At 37.3% G+C, this 17,290-nt stretch overlaps 1 protein-coding gene across 1 annotated transcript in view; it reads right to left on the bottom strand.

Annotated features, from left to right (window-relative positions):
• Window positions 1-9,598: 9,598 nt before the first annotated feature.
• The window catches only part of vwa8 (von Willebrand factor A domain containing 8), a 140,318-nt gene continuing 132,626 nt past the window's right edge, over window positions 9,599-17,290 (bottom strand). Inside the window, exons 43-45 of the mRNA XM_048192999.1 lie at window positions 13,786-13,884; window positions 11,563-11,801; window positions 9,599-10,776 (exon numbers count right to left, since the gene is read on the bottom strand). Coding sequence (XP_048048956.1) covers window positions 10,668-10,776; window positions 11,563-11,801; window positions 13,786-13,884 — 447 coding nt within the window. The 3' untranslated portion in view covers window positions 9,599-10,667. The remainder of the gene's footprint in view (window positions 10,777-11,562; window positions 11,802-13,785; window positions 13,885-17,290) is intronic.

Here is a 17,290-nt window from a genome sequence, read left to right on the forward strand (position 1 = left end):
ATTTCAAAAGTGTTTTTGTTTTTTTTAATTTGTTGATTAGTGCATACAGCTCATGAAAGTCCAAAATCCAGTATCTCAAAATATTAGAATATTTACATTTGAGTTTCATTATATGACCATCCCTACAGTATAAATTCCGGGTATCTCTTGTTCTTTGAAACCACACTAATGGGGAAGACTGCTGACATGGCAATGGTCCAGGAGACAATCATTGACACCCTCCACAAAGAGAGTAAGTCACAGAAGGTCATTACTGAATGGGGTGGCTGTTTACAGAGTGATGCATCAAAGCATATTAAATGCAAAGTTGACTGGAAGGAAGAAATTGGGTAGGCAAAGGTGCACAAGCAACATGATCACAAGCTTGAGAATACTGGCAAGTAAAGCCGATTCAAATACTTGGGAGAGCTTCACAATAAGTCAAATGAAGCCGGAGTCAGTGCATCAAGAGTCACCATGCTCAGACATCTTCAGGAAAAGGACTACCAAGCCACTTCTGAAACAGAAACAATGTCAGAAGCTTCTTACCTGGGCTAAGGAGAAAAAGAACTGGACAGTGAACAGTGGTTGAAAGTCTCTTTTCAGATAAAAGTACATTTTGCATTTCATGTTGAAATCATGGTCCCAGAGTCTGAAGGAAGACTGGAGAGGCACAGAATCCAAGCTGCTTGAAGTCTAGTGTGACGTTTCTGAAGTCAGTAATGATTTGGGGGGCCGTGACGTCTGCTGGTGTTGGTCCATTGTGTTTTATCAAGTGCAAAGTCAATCCAGCCATCTTCCAGGAGATTTTGGAGCACTTTATGCTTCCATCTGCTGACAAGCTTTATGGAGATGCTGATTTCCTTTTCCAGCAGGACTTTAGCACCTGCCTACAGTGCAAAAACCACTTCCAAGTGGTTTGCTGACCATGATATTACTGTGTTTTATTGGCCAGCCAACATGCCTGACCCCTGAATCTATGGGATATTTTCAAGAGAAAGATGAGAAACAGTCGATCCAACAATATACAGATCACTTCCATGCCACACTTCACTGATGCTGTAATTTGTGCTAGGAGCAAGTCATTTGCTGTAATATGTGCTGCCGACCAAGTATTGAGTGCACAAATGAACATACTTTAAAGAACTTGAACTTTTCTGTTTTGCAAATCCATTTTTTGATTGATCTTAGGAAATATTCTAATATTTTGAGATACTGGATTTTGGACTTTCATGAGCTGTAAGCTCTAATCATCAAAATTAAAAAAAAAAAAAACTTTTGAAATGTTTTACAAAACATGTAGGGAATCTAGAATATATGAAAGTTTCATTTTTAAAAATAATTTACAATAAAAAAAAATGAACTTTTTGATGATATTCTAATTATATGACCAGCACCTGTATTCCTCCTCTCAAGCTGATTAGAAAGACCGCTTGAATGTGTTTCTCCTAAACTTTGTTTATAAAACGTAATTGTCGCTTGAATTCTGCATTCTCTTGAGATGCAGACATCCAAGAGGTGGACAATTAATTGTATATACTAGTTGAATTAGTGACATTAGCCTACATTTTAAAACCTTTATGGCAACATTTTATTTTGACTATGGCAACATTTTTATTAATTTGATTATATTTATTTGAATAGGGCAACATTTGTATTTTAAAACCTTTATTTTAATATGGAAACACCTCATTCTACAATATTTCTATGATTAAATCGCTGACTCCTCCCCCATCAGCCAATCACTGTGTGTAAACTCCATAGCAACAAGGTCAACCCCGCCCTTACTCTTAGCTTAAGACTTCAGTTTATTCCATAGTAAACTCCTAAAAAAAAAACATACCTACCTTACACACAATTCACTGGATTTTCCAGCTGAAATTATCATTATTTAATAATTTTATGTGGTTCCTAACACAATGCTAAGTTATGACCTCAAAACACTTTTACCATAGTGCGTGATTTGTAAATTGATACATTTTGAAGTTTACATCACATAACCAGATTCACACGTAGCTTTTCTGATGTAGTAAACTTGCTCAGTAGCTCACCTGATACAGCATTGCACTTGTGTACGCTGCTTTTTGCTTGTCAAATATATCACATTTGCTTTTGTTAAAGGTGCAATATGTAATATTTTCTGTCTGCTAGAGGTCGGTAGAGGCCTATTCAAAACAAAGGCATAGCTTGATGACGCTTTTGAAGTTTGAGCGTGGAATCTTGGGATATGTGGTTTTCACATCACAGCTGGTGGAAATAATTGGGATAGGACTTGGATAGAAATCATGTTCATGGATGCGATTATTAACGTTACTGTAGTATGAAACAGAGCAGGACCAAGTGTTATGGGAGCTGAATGAGGCCGCTGGAGCGATTGCGCAACACGCCGTGAGCAGCGGAACTTTTATTATGTCATAGTTGCTGCTTCCACTTTTCCAGTCATGAGTATGAGGTAACGCAGCTCTGTTTATCATATTAGATACATTTTGGCAGCTGCTGTAAGACACTTGTTGCACACTGCAGTAAGCTAGATCGATTTTTAGAATATCATATTAAATGCTGGATGGCTTGTGTTGATAAATGGCATGCAATTCATTTTAAATCGAATTGTATGATGGAGAAAATGCTGTATTACTGTTACTAAAAATAAAGCTGTATATGATTATGCAATGTTAGCTACTTCACAAAATAGTGTTTTTCTCTGAGGCATGGTAAAGCATGGTACTCACAAATAAATCAAGAAAATTAGATGTAAACAATAAGACTAAACGTGTTGAGCTATATAACAATGATTAGTTTTCTGTCTATAAGCGTAACCAAACACTTGTTCACTTGTCTATTAAAACATGTAATATATTAAAGTGTCTTTGGTGTTTCCATGGTTTCTACAAAATAAAACCGGAAACCGAGGGTAACGCGGGTATGACGCAATTGACAGGCGACTCCTCACACGTCCCGGAGCCTTGATTAAAATTGCCATTTTCTCACGATTTACAAACAGTTCGAAACATTTGGGATATTGTGAGTGAACAAAATATATAACACTGGCCTAGTGGTTTTTGGATATTTTACTGCAAAAGTCTTACATATTGCACTTTTAACACTATCAGGTTTAGTGTGGCTGCTTAATTTCAAATGCGATAGAGAATTAATCTTTTAGCAACACTCACTGGAGATTTCATTTCTGAACTACCACGATAAATACAACCACCATAATAAAATGTTGCCAGATTCATGTTCATCTGAATAAATCTGAGTGTCCATTTCACTTTGAAAGTCAAGTCACCTTTATTTATTTAGTTCTTTATACAATACAGATTGTTTCAAAGCTGCTTTACACTGATAAACAGGAAAATGATGATTCAATGATGCAAACAGAATTCAATTCTGCTGTAAAGCAGCTCTACAGACATGTTGATTGCGTTTGTGAAGACGTGTCGTTGTTCAGCTGAGGTCAGTTCAGTGTTGATTCAGTTCCATTGAAAAACTGTGCAAAGATCATCAGTTATGAAATGAGTGTGATGTGATTCATCTATAAAGCAGCTCTGCAGAAAATAGTGATCCAACATCATCCAACTCTCATCTCATTGTCAGAGCACTAAAAAAGTGTGAAATGTGCAAAAAGCAACACATCATACTGCCGAAATGTCGCCACAGGCATGTTTTTCCAGTAAGCCTGGGTTGACACCCTTTTAAGTGGCTGAAAGCATAATCAAATTCTCTGAACTCTCTGCGGCTGCAGATCCCATGTGCTAATTAGCTGTTTCCTCTTTCCATCCCTATGTCCAATATCAGCGGCATCAGGAAGCTTGTCAGCACAGACACATGTGAGCCAGACTAGCCTCATCAAATACTGGCAAACAAAGGGAACAACACACTCGCACACGTCCGTTTGTGTAAGACGTTTATTAGCATACTCCCATTTAGTGTGCAAGTGCATCACAGAGTAGCTGTAAATAGAAGACGGTGTACATGCAGAGGTCACATAGCTCCAGTCATGAGTTTGTGATGAGTTCGATCATTGCACAACTACTGAATGAAACTGTCAACACAAATCCAGCACAAATCAGACCACACCTCCTCCTCCCCCAGTTAATACTACATGAAAAACAGCGCCTGAAGGAAAAATAGTATGCAGCAAATCCATTGTGCTTCAAAATAACTGTGTTCTGCAGGGAAAATGACAGAATGAGAACCAGAGAATGACATCACAAATGCTGTTAACACAGATTAAAGGTGGTTATTTGAGGTGCAGGTGGGTGTTTTGACATCTGCTTGAGGAGTCTGAGGAACATGGAAGACTTTAGGACTTCATGTCATTGCCTGAACAAAAGCGCTGCACGTATAGCGCCGTATCCCAGGAAAAAAAAAAAAAAAAAACATTTACCCACAGCTTTCAGCACACTTCTGAGAAGTCTAGACGCTTTATCTTATCATTGTTTCACGCACTAGGTCAAATGACACAAGCGGGTCAGCTGGAGGTCAATTTGTCAATGGATGGACTTAAACACACAATGGAAATCATTAAAAACTGATGTTCCTATCAGCTTTAGCACTTATTTTGATTGTGAGGATTCAGGATGGGGATATTTCCACCAAAAAAAAAAAATGTCATGTATCCCACCATTCAAAAGTATGGTGTCTGTAAGATTTCAGATGAAAGAAATTAATACTTTTATTAAGCAAGTTGATCAAAAGTGCAATAAAGACTGATAATGTTGATACAAATATTTCTATTTCAAATGTTGTTCTTTTGACCTATATTCATCAATGAATCCTGAAAAAAATGTATCACGGTTTCCACAATGATGTTAAGCATCAACTGTTTTAAACATACTAATAATAATAATAGCAATAATAATGCATTAGCAGCAAAGTAGCATATTAGAATGATTTCGGAAAGATCATATTATTTTAAATTTAGCTTTGCCATCACAGGAATAAATTACATTTTAAAATATGTTAATATATATATATATATATTTTAAAATTGTAATAATACTCCACAATATTTCTGTCTTTACTGTATTTTTAATCAAATAAATGCAGCTTTTGTGAGCAAAAGAGACTTTTAAAAATGTTTTGAGTAAAATGTGTGGAATGGATTTAAATATTGTAAAATGTTTTAAATCCAGCGTTAGTGTAAGTTCTGGCAGGTCACGTCAGTCAAGCTCGCATCAGCTGACTCCCAGGTGACTAACGTCTACCTATAGGAATATGACGCCTATCACAGCATCCGTATATAAACACCTCAGTATTATCAGCAGCTATTGCATTTCTCAGGAGCTAATTACCCTCCTCCATCCCCAGCTCCTCCTCTCTTCAGTCAGGATTGGCCCTATGATTCCTCTGAATCAAACTAATTCTTGAAATATATGTACATGTTAAATTATTGACATTAATTATATCTGCATATGTTGGTTCTGTTTTTGCTGCTCTCCCTGCTCTTATCCATGCTAGGCTGCATGGATGCGCACAGAGTTTTTGTCCAGAACAGAACCATACTGCCAATACAAACTCTATGCAATCATATTTGATGATAGTGGTCCTGACAGAAATTGAGAGCACTGTACTCTTATTGGTAGCTGAAAGCATAATTAAAATAGCTATACATATTTAATAAACACAAAAATGAGGATGTGCAGAACATTATCCTGTCTTTGGAAATGGCTATAGTCTTTAAAGTGCAACACAATATCAGGAACAATATCAAAAACCTAGTGTTGTGACAATTAATATTTTACCCGAGTAGGGTAAATATAAAGTACTTCTCACTGCTGTTTCAGCTGTTACTTCCCTGCTAGATGTTAATTTGCTTAATAGTGCAAAAGAGAACGCTGACCGCTCTGAGTATAAGTTTCAAGAGGTTTGCGATGAAAGAGAGGAGCAAGGACCAAAATAAAGTTTATGGGACACCAAAAACAAAGCAAGAATGATCAAAAATGCCATTTTAAATTAGGCACTTAAAAACAACACAGGCAGAATCAAAGAAAGAACACCTCCTGTGTGAACAGACCATAACAATAAGCAGCACGAGTTCATTTTACACACACTCTACAGACTGTAATGTTTATTTGATCTGTTAACATGTATTTCTTACACCACATCAAAATCAAAAGATACCAAGAAGACAATAATATACATGTTCAGCAGCAATTAACAAGTCAAAGACTTCATTTATGACCTTCAATGGCTATAATTGTCAGTAATTACATTGTTTTTACAAGACATGTTGACAGTTTCACAATACAATTCGTCTTTATGATTAGTAAATGAGGCCTGTGTGGGTGCGATGATTCATTTAATCAGTTACGCTGAAGTCTTGGCACACCATTTCACTAAAGTAAGTGATGGCAGCATGCACTTTCAAGTGATGTACCTATGTGTGTGAACGCATTCTGTGTTCAGCCCTTCAAGGCACAGTGGATCCGCTCAGGCTCTGATCCAAAACCTAGTGAGCTGTGTTCTCAAACACCTTCAGCTAGGCGTTTTCACGCTTTGGTGGACAAATGGCCTTTGAGGGATAGTTCACCCAAAAATTAAAATTTGCTGTTAATTTACTCATCCTCAGATGCACGTGTCTTTTTTCTTCATTAGAAATGTAGAGAAAATTTTTAGCAAAAATCATGGTCCTTGGTGATTCGTAAAATGCAAGTCAATAGGTGCATTTCACTTTGAGAGTCAAAAAAACATATCCAGGCAAAACAATATGAATACCCATGACTCCTGATGACACATTGAGGTCTTATGAAGTGAAATGATCGGTCTGTGCAAGAAACTGAACATTATTTACGACATTATTACCTATAATCCATAGCCTCAGCAAACGGCAAGCATGTTCATGGCAGTCTGGAGTGACGCTGTGTTTGTTTACAACAGAGGAGGACGCGTGTGTTGTGTTGTTCATCAAAATCGTACTTATCCTGAATGCTGCAACCTATATATGCACGATCTCAGTTGGAAAGGTTGACTTTTCACAGATTCCCAATGTTTGAACTCCTGCGCACATGCCATGCTTCAGACTGCCGTGAACGCTCAAGACCATTTGCTGAGGTGGTGGATTACAGGTAATAATGTTGTAAATAATGTTCAGATTCTTGCACAGACCAATCGTTTAGCTTCATAACACCTCAATGTATCACCAGGTGACGGGTATTCATTTTGTTTTGCTTGTAATATGTTTTTTTGACTCTCAAAGTAACGGTAGCCATTGATTTGCATTACACGAATCACCAAGGACCACGGTTTCAGCTAAAACGGTTTCTTTACTGTTCTACTGAAGAAAAAAGACACCTACATATTGGAAGGCTTGAGAGTGAGTAAATTAACAGCAGATTTTCATTTTTGGGCAAATTATTCCTTTAAGTAGGCAGCTCAGTAGGTTTTGGAACAGAGTGTCAGTGGAACATTCTGTAGGACAATCCTGCTATATGTGAATAAAAGCCTAAATTAAATCTGTTCATCATTTAAAGCGATCGAGTCTACTCAAAAAATTTGCACTAAACCACTCAATTCATATGGATTAGTTTTACGATCTCTTTAAAAGTGGTAGTCACATAGGCACGTCCTGATTTTGCTGAGTTAGATGCGTTCCTGGGTCAACATATTTTGTTGATCCTGGAACAACATTTCAGTCTGAAAATTTAGTCTTAACCCTATTCCTACCCCTAAACCTAACCCTACCCATAAATTATCCCAAAAATCAGAGGGAAATGATAGATGAATAACACTGATGTAGAAGCACCAATTCATGATTTTAAGCCTAAACTTGACATAATCTGTAAACTTGTCCCTCAAATCTGATTGGTTGATTTGAATGTTGTTCCAGGATCAACAAAAATGTTGACCCAGGAACATGTTGAACTCAGCAAAATCAGGTTATGCGTCACGTAGCTGTCTAGAAATGTCTCAGATTTCATCAAAAATATCTTAATTTGTGTTCCAAAGATGAACGAAAGTCTGGGTTTGGAACGACATGAAGGTGAGTAATTAAAGACAGAATTTTTATTTTTGGGTGACCTAACCCTTTAAGTAGGCAGCTAAATAGGTTTTGGAACAGAGCATCAGTGTTTTCAGTAGAAACATTCTGTAGGACATTTCTGCTACCTGCTGGCTTTGCAAAGTTCAACTCATCACGCTGGCCAGATTCTATATATTACAGTCCCACTTTCTCCTCGGCAACATCTCGGGAGTGTGGCGTAACAGGAGCCAGGGGCTGGATTCCTCAGCTCCATGTGAGAGGCAGGGTGGCAGCGTCGGGCGTCAGTGGGTCCAGGGGACAGGAAGGAAAAAGACTGTTGACATAGATGGAGCACTTGGAAAGCGTCTCGGAGAAGTTTGCGCAAGCAGCGAAGAAGCGCGTGCAGTCAGGTGGACAACATTCCACACTCAGCACTGCTAACACGGGCCTGGTACAGAGCAGAGGTCAAATACAACAGGAAGTCCAGAAAAAAAATCTCCCTCAAGATGACTCACAAACACAGGATGCACAGAAGGCTATACTTTTCGGCAGTAAATATATCCTCGTCTTTGTGTGCTGAAAATGCAAACTTTATCTGTTCTTTTGACCTCTAGACCTACTATTTCTGTGAGCTGTTGTTTTTTCTTTAAAGTTTCTCACAGCTCCGTGTCAGCGGAGACGATTGTCAGGCCTGTCAGAGGTCCCGAATACATTTTCATTTGCACTCATTTGGTTAAAGAGTGATGAGTGTGTAATGGGATGGCTGAGGAATGTGGTGTGGAATTGCACTTGAGGTTCTGGTTTCTCAGGACAGAAAGAGATTTACGAGGAAGTTCTTGGGTGATGGGGTGGCGGTGGTGTGCGGCTGACTCTCTCTTTCTTTCGCTTCAGTCTCAATCCCTACCATAAGTTACAGGATGTGTGCACTTTACAATGATGTGTTTAGAGGACACTTGGAAAATCCCAACAAACGTGCCATTAAAAGAGTGCCAATTCTTACACAATACGAGGCTCTTTAAAACAAAACAGGTTACACTCAGACACGCCTCGTGTTCTATTAATACGCTCTTAACCACAACAGCTGGTTTTAGTGATATAATTACACAACATTATGTTGTGTTACATAATGTTGTGAATAATATTTTGGATGTATTTTACATTATTATTTTGTACTATATAATTTTACACTAGTATATTTTGTCATTTGAAAACTGTATTATTTTAACCTGTTTAACTTGATTTTGAATATAATCAAAAGGCATTAATATACAATATACTACAGGGCTGTTGAATGCTTGAGTCTGATTGGTTGACGAGCATTCTAAGGTGACAACATCTGAACAGTGTCTTGAGGTGTGGTAACCGTAGTATAAGCAGAATAATAATGACTCCGGCCCATTAAATTATTAGAAATTATGCACACCACTTCACGCCGTGGCCACATTGTCACCTCGGGTGTGAAGTGTTTTCAAATAGTTCAATGTCCCGTTGTCAATTATTAGTGCTACTGTAGGTATATTACCCAGCACTGTTAAATGTACAATCAAACCAATGCACTCAACTCAGTCTTAACATAGCATGGATAGCAATTTAGGCATGTGCGTGATTATGTTAAAAGCTCATAGAATATGTTAAAACAACAGACTGCCAAACTTAAAGTATCATCTAATTTTCCATAGCACTTTATGTACATTTGTGAAAATATTGTAGACTCATACAGTTCAGTCCTGATGCAGCACACAATTGTGAATTGTGACTATAGATTTGCATGCAGTATAGTCCATACACAAAGCCATGGCTCTGGTTTTGTTTGTAGAGACTGTGATGAAATCTCTCACACATTGTTCGGAAAAAGAAGGCCCATTTTGGGTGATAACAAACCAAAACCGTCCAGATCATAAAAAATTATTTTGAAAATATAAAATTTTGCTTACATTTTAAAAGTTGTTTTTTTTTTTTTAAAACAAAACAACAACAAAAATAAAATAAAATAACTAAAATAAAAATTATTTTAATTAAAAAAAGGGTTTTTTAATTTACAATTTTTTTATGACACTTATAGCATATCCCTCCCAAAATTCTCACCAACACCAACATTTGCTAAAATATTGCTAAATATTTTTTTATCAGCATACATGAATGTCAGTTATGCTTTACTTTATGTATGTACGTATTTTCATATGTATTTATTATTTATATGTTAATAATAAATTATATATGTTGTAATAAATGTTGTAATTACATTTATTTTCATTCAAAATTTTTCTGTATTAAAAATATATTGTAATACAATCAGCATACAGGAACATCTAAAATGTTTTACTGTATTTATTTTTACTGTTTTTATGTAAATTTTACTCAAGTATTTTTGTAATTCAATTTTTTCTCAGTTGGGATTCTGAATTTTTTTTATTGAATTGAAAATTTATTGTAATACAATTATTTTTAAAAAATCATTATACATGAACTTCAGTAATGATCATCTAACATATTAAAATATATTTTATTACACTACAAGAATCAATATGGTAATGAGAATTTGGGGGGAACATGTGCATAGTATAAATAAAAAAAATTGTATAATGCCTTATTTCGATCTTTTGATTTTCCAGTAACATGTAACCCTGACATGTTTTCATGAGATTGGACCTGTTACACCTGGAAGCAGAGATCACTGTGTCATCAGTGATGGGGCAGGTTTGGTGCGATTCATTCAACTACTGTTCTCTTAGGCACTGGACAGCATGGTGGATGTGAAAATCTGCTGAAGGATTTGAGGGATCTGCTTGGTGTCCATAGCGACAAAAGATCGTCCGGCCGGCAGAGTCCTCTGGAGCCTGGATGTCGGAGAGAAAGAGAAAAGAGCCCCCCCACATCAAACATTAGCAATGCAAATGAGTTTTTTCCTATTCCTCCATAGGAGGGACAATGGCTGTCATTCATGGAGGGGCTTTGATAAGATACAGGGTCTTGGGAAAAGCCTGTTGGTTAAGAGGGACTGAAAGCAAAGTGCCGCCCATGTCCTTTCACTTAGCTGCCGCCCCTCCCTCCTCACTAATCATTCATTACTGTCATTTAGTCCCTTTAAAAAGAAGAAGGCACATGTTCAGAGAGGACTGCTCTTTAAATCACGGAGGCCATGAAAGGACAGCCTATATGGGACGTGTCCGACCACCACGGAGGCGCCTTCCGCATGCCTTCAAGCTCTCCTTATGTGCCCTCTGTGAGTCAAGACCCGCAAAATCCTTCAAAAAACACGAACAATGCACCAAAGAGAGCTGAACATGAGCCTATAGACTCTTGTCTTTTATATGAGAAGAGCCGAACAAATCACACAGGCCACAGCAAAGAATTGACACGGCTCCAGAAAGGGAATGTTAATTACAATTCAAACTCATTATGCTTTATAGTGCTGCCCTAAACATTTGAGACTTTGCACTGCAATTAGCAATGAAATGGGCCTTGTTTTTTTGGAGAGAACTTCAGAGACTGACTTTCATTCAAAGGCGTTTCACCGCACGGCGGTTTTCATGAAATGGCGCCGCCGGTTCTAATCCAGGCTTAACCTTTAACCAAGCACGCTAACGTTTAACACACGACCTGCTGCGGGACATTAACCTCACCTGTCCGCCTGGTCTCCTAGGGAACCGATGAAGATGGCGAAGGCATTGACCTGCGGGTTACTGGTGAGGGCACGTGCGAACCGGTCGGGGCTGATCCCATAGCGCTCCAGGTTGGCGTCGCTCAACACGATGACGAAATGCTCGTCGGCTTCTTCTTGCGCAAGCTCCTTTATGGCTTGTTCGGTGCCCTCCAGAGTGTAGTCTCCGCTCATGCAGAACTGCGAGTGGGCATGCATGGTCTGGGACAGTGGAGTACAGCAGAAGAGGAGGTTATAATGCATATTCAGCTGCCCAAGAGGAAAATAAAAGGCCATATGCTAAACAGTTTGTTTTAATGCACTTCCTAGATGGTTAGCTCACACATGGGAGATTCTTGACAACATCTCAATAAACAACATGGAAGAAGGGTTTGAAACCAGTTTTGTACAGATTCATGGGAAACAGAGCCAAAAAAAACAGCAACAGCAGAGTTCCCCACAGGATTTTGTGAGATTATGGGGTGGATGTTTGGTCCCATGGGCCATGGAAGAATTTTTTTTATATTTTAATAGGCATTTAATAAATAGCAATTAATTAAAAATCCTTAACACGTTAAAATAATTTAACGCAAATAAATTACTGAAGCACACGAAATTGCATCATTAATGTAATTTACGTCATGCAGTTAAGATGATCTTAGAAGTCGAGAGCATCTACAATGGTGCAAGTACCTGTAACCCTGGTAGGTGGAAAAATCTATTCAAACCCAATTAACCCATTTTCGCTTCTATGTTTACGATCAGATCATTATGTCATTCTGTCATTTTGTCAAACTCTGGGAAAGTTTTCAGTCCAATGATCCAGTAAACGAATTCATTCAAACATTCAGTCCCAAAAAGCACCAATGTAAAGAAAACCAGGCTGATTACATCAGAGATAAAAGACAGAATAGAGACTCACATTGCGTTTTCAGTAAATTATTCATTCCAGTGTCTGTTTTGGTTTAAAACTCATATTCTGTGATTGTTTCTGAAGAGTGTGAACCCGTGATCATGCTGTGTGAAATATAGACTGAAAGTAAAAACATCCCATCGCTGTATGGCCAGAGATGATATGCAAACTACGTTTCTTGGCTGGATAAAGCAAACCAGCGTCTCGCTAGTAAAGTTTTGATGGATGAGGATTGGAATCAAGGTAAAGATGATCACAGTGACGTACAGGAGACGTACAGTAAACACGCGTGAGTCCATTATCTAGATGCGCAAACATTTGGTTCTGTTCAGTATTGCATCGTATCTCGACTCTTCTAAAATGTAAACAAGCTTTTCTATTGCACTGTACACATAATATACACTCAGAAAAGTTTTCTTCATGGGTGGTTTGGTGTGCATAAATTTATGAATTATGGACTGCTTATATCATTTGGTTATTTGGTGTCCTTTTGGAGTCTCCAAATGTCCTTTTTTGGAAAGACATTTTTAACATTTTAAGTTAAAAAAAACTTGCAGAAAAATCACCCTTCAATTTGATGGTTTACTTTGCTGGATATAGCAAATGATGACAAAAAGAAAGTATTAATCATGATTAATCGCACAAAAGGGTGTTTTATCGTTCATAACTTCTGGAGAGAAATAGTGCAGACACTGGACAAGGATGAAACTTTCTAGTGTGACTTTTCAAGACGTGACTTTTTAATCGCATACTAGTTGCAATTCTAAAACATGAAAGGACGCCAAGCTTCAATCTTGTAGTGTGATTGGCTTTAAGGCAAGTGATACTTGATAACTAAACTTGCGAAAGATAAGATTATTTTCAGAGAATAAATCTCGAAGAACTTTCTGTTTCAAGTGTAAACCTGTGATTCCAGAGTAAAAGTGTAATTGTGCCAGTGGTTTAAATTATTTTTTTCTGTGACGCCTGTAATCAGACAACTGTTTTAAAACACCAGGGGCTGAAATATTACTAGTAGCGCTTTGCTTAGGAAATAAAGGAGATTGTTTCATTTTTTGAAGGCCCCAATTTGGCTGCAGTTGTGCGTCAGTGAATCCCAGTGACCATCCCTGCAGTCTCATGTCTGAGAATTTATGCTTGACTTTCTTCCTGATGTGGTCACATAAGACAATAGGAGGAATTCTAGGAGAAATACTGCTACTACGTCAGCACAAGTGAATTCATAAGAGCATAGATTTCAAAACAAAAGGAAGGAAATGAGGTCACACTTGCATTACAGAGGCATTACTGTACCTTCAAAACTTTCAGCCTCTCCTTGTTGTTCTTAGGCACTTTGTCACATCTGACCAGTTCTATGTCAAAACCATCTCCGGAGTGCCCCATAATATCATACTACAGAGGAAAAAACAGGAAGAAGGAGAAGGGTTAGTCTACGCTGCCAGGAAAATAACGAGCAGACAAACAACGACATGCTCAATATGCTGGAATAAACACTCTTCAAGAAAAGATTTTTTAGAAGTGCACCTCAATCATGTAAAACAAAACAAAAAGATGATGTAAATCAGCTATAATGACAAAGAGGATGCTATTTTGAGTTACACTCATGAATAGTCAATCAAAGGAAGTTTCATAATAAAATCTTGTCCAGCTCAACAGTGAAGCAAGTGTCTTTGCCAACAATGCAACAGTTGATGGCACTGAGAGTCTGAAATACATCACATTCCATTACGTCAATACATCTTCAGTATACTTCTGGCTGATCATATCAAGAGGACACTAGTCTCAGTTTCAAGCAATGCCCACTCAAGTATATTGCACAGAAAAACTGAAATTACCAGATCAGATTTGACTGGCTGACTTTTGCAAACATTATCTGGGAGTCAGACTGGTTTTCATCTTGGCCAGAAAAAGCACCAGTGTGGACCAGGCTCTATGTTGATTGTCAAAGGTTTGGCTACGTGAGACTAAGGGGACACAGACTAATGTGTAACCTGCAGAGCTGAGCAGATCAAAGGACAAATGAGAGGAAGAATGTGTATGACACCCGCCTTGAGATCACATGTGGATGAGTTATCAGGCGCACTTTTATGTAATGCAGATTATGTAAGTGTCACAAAAAAAACAAAACAAAAAAAAACAGATATATGACAGGCCAGCTGGATGAGCAAACAACCAAGGTGGGGCCATAAAGTCTGGCACCCCTCACACCACACACACACACACACACACACACACACACACACACACACACACACACACACACACACACACACACACACACACACACACACACACACACACTTAAGCATACTTACCATCTCACATATCACTGTCACTTCATTCATCTGTGTCACCATCTATTACAGGTTCTACACTCAAACTGAGATCTGCAATATAGCGCTGTGCAATATAGCTAGTAAGTTTAAAAAAAAAAAAAAAAAAAATTCAGCAAGGACATTAAGTTGATAAGAGGTGACAGTAAACCCATTTATAATATTACAAAAAATTCTATTTCAAATAAATGCTGTTCTTTTGAACATCAAAAAATCCTGAAAAAAAGTATGACGATTTCCACAAAAATATGAAGCAACTTTTTCAACAAATAATAATAAGATGAAATGTTTCTTTAGCAGCAAATCAGCATAATAGATTGATTTCTGAAGGATCATGTGACATTGAAGAAGAGTAATGATGCTGAAAATTCAGCTTAGCAACACAGGAATAAATTTTAAAATATTCATATGATTGAAAATATTATTTAAAAATGTAATAATTTTTTTTACTGTATTTTGATCAAATAAATGCAGCCTTGGTGAATAGACCAATTTGGAACATTTTAATAGAATACAGAAGCTAAACACATTTTACATAACTTTTACACATAACATTTTTATCTCACAATTCTGACTTTTTTTCTTGCATTTGTGTGTTATATCTCCCAGTTCGGACTTTATAACTTGCAATTGTGAGTTTATATCACAATTCTGAAGGGAAAAAGTTAGAATTGCAGGATATAAACTCGCAATTCTGAGGAACAAAGAAAGAATAACGAGTATATCTCACAATTCTGTTTTTCCTTCTAAGAACTTTGAGATATAAACTCGAAATGAACTTTTTTTTTTTATTCCGTTATTCCATGGCTTCCAGACTGCTACTGCAGAACTGTAATTTTCTGGCACCAGGTAGGCTCTTCCCACAAAAAACGTCATCGTTGTTTGCAAACACAAAATAGGTCTATATAAGAGACTTCTTCAAAAACATGAAAAAAAACCCCAAACTTTTCAAAGCTAGTGTATCTTGAATCTTTTCAACCAAACAGAATATTTTTCACTTATATTTCATTTATATTGACAATTTTGTTTAGTTATATGCAGAAATATAATAGTACTTATCAACAACATTTACCTATATATATATTACTAAAATATTTAAAGCCAGTAAAATGTCACATGAAGACTTGCATGAACATTTGATCAAGTAAATTGCTGAATCACTTTTGAATAGATTCATTGATAGTCAATTCTTAACAACTGATTCACAAAAATGAACTGAACTTACCAGCTCGTTTTTTTTGCGACTGAGATCTAAATCAGACACGCTATTAAAAATGTCTTAATGCTATTATAATCCAAATACACTACTTGCATTTGTTTTTATTAAACCTAATGGAAAAAAAAAAAATTGTGATAAAATCATAAATACAGGTTAAATTTAAATGCCAAAATATGTAATAAAATATGGTAACACTTTATTTTAAGGTGACATAGTTACACTTTACTACATATACTTACCAGTAAATTATGCATAATTACAATTAACTAACTAACTAACCCTAAACCAAACCTTAACCATAACCCTAACTACATGTAGTTAATTAATATTACTCAGTACTAATTTGAGTAAGTACAATGTAACTATGTCACCTTAAAATAAAATGTACTAAAATATATTGATGTATATTTAAGAAAAATCAATACTTAAGCAATGCACTGCCCTGAGTGAGAAACAAAATTACTGCACCGGATCCAGCTGTTTTACAAATGTTGCATATTATCTATATTTATATCGTCCAGCCTCAGATCTGACCTCACACATTTAAAGTGTTGATGCACATTAGAGCAGAACGGGATAACGTGAACCATTGACACCCGCAGCTGCATATCTTCCGCTGCTTTCCTCCCCCAAACTCCCCGGGATGGAGATAACAGATCATCTTTTGTGCAGGCGCTACAAATCTGCGAGCAGCTCCCAACAAGGGCCGTGATTCACAGCCTCCAGAGCATCTGCCAGCAGCTCCGATGAACAGAGACAGAGAGATGGACGGAGGAAAAAGAGGAACATCAAGTGAAAGAGAGAGAATGAGACGCAGAGGCCTCCCAGAGAGCTGCTAACCACTAATCAACCTAAACCAGCATGACTGTCTCTATGGCAACCGAGCATGTGGCAGCTTCTGGTGATATTTTACATCATCCTTATTGCCATGGCAACCTCCATAACAGTGTGTCAGCATGTGCGGTAGGGAGATCCCTATTACTCATCAGATCGGCCGAAGGTTTTCACTCGGTTTCCATGGTGTGTTGCCTGGAGGTGGTTTATTTGTATACAGATTTTGCTATTTTTATTGAGTGACGAAAGTGTTTGTGGTGAAAAGACTGAGATGCATCAACGTGTAGAGATATATTTTTGAACTCTGTGGTCAACTTTTACCAAGATCCATCAAAATTAGATTCACTGAGCAGATGCATGGATTTATTTCAAATTAAAGGAAGTGTCTCAAAATCTACTGTGCCACCATTAC

This window comes from Megalobrama amblycephala, linkage group LG6, assembly GCF_018812025.1.
Source record: "Megalobrama amblycephala isolate DHTTF-2021 linkage group LG6, ASM1881202v1, whole genome shotgun sequence".
Taxonomy (NCBI): domain Eukaryota; kingdom Metazoa; phylum Chordata; class Actinopteri; order Cypriniformes; family Xenocyprididae; genus Megalobrama; species Megalobrama amblycephala.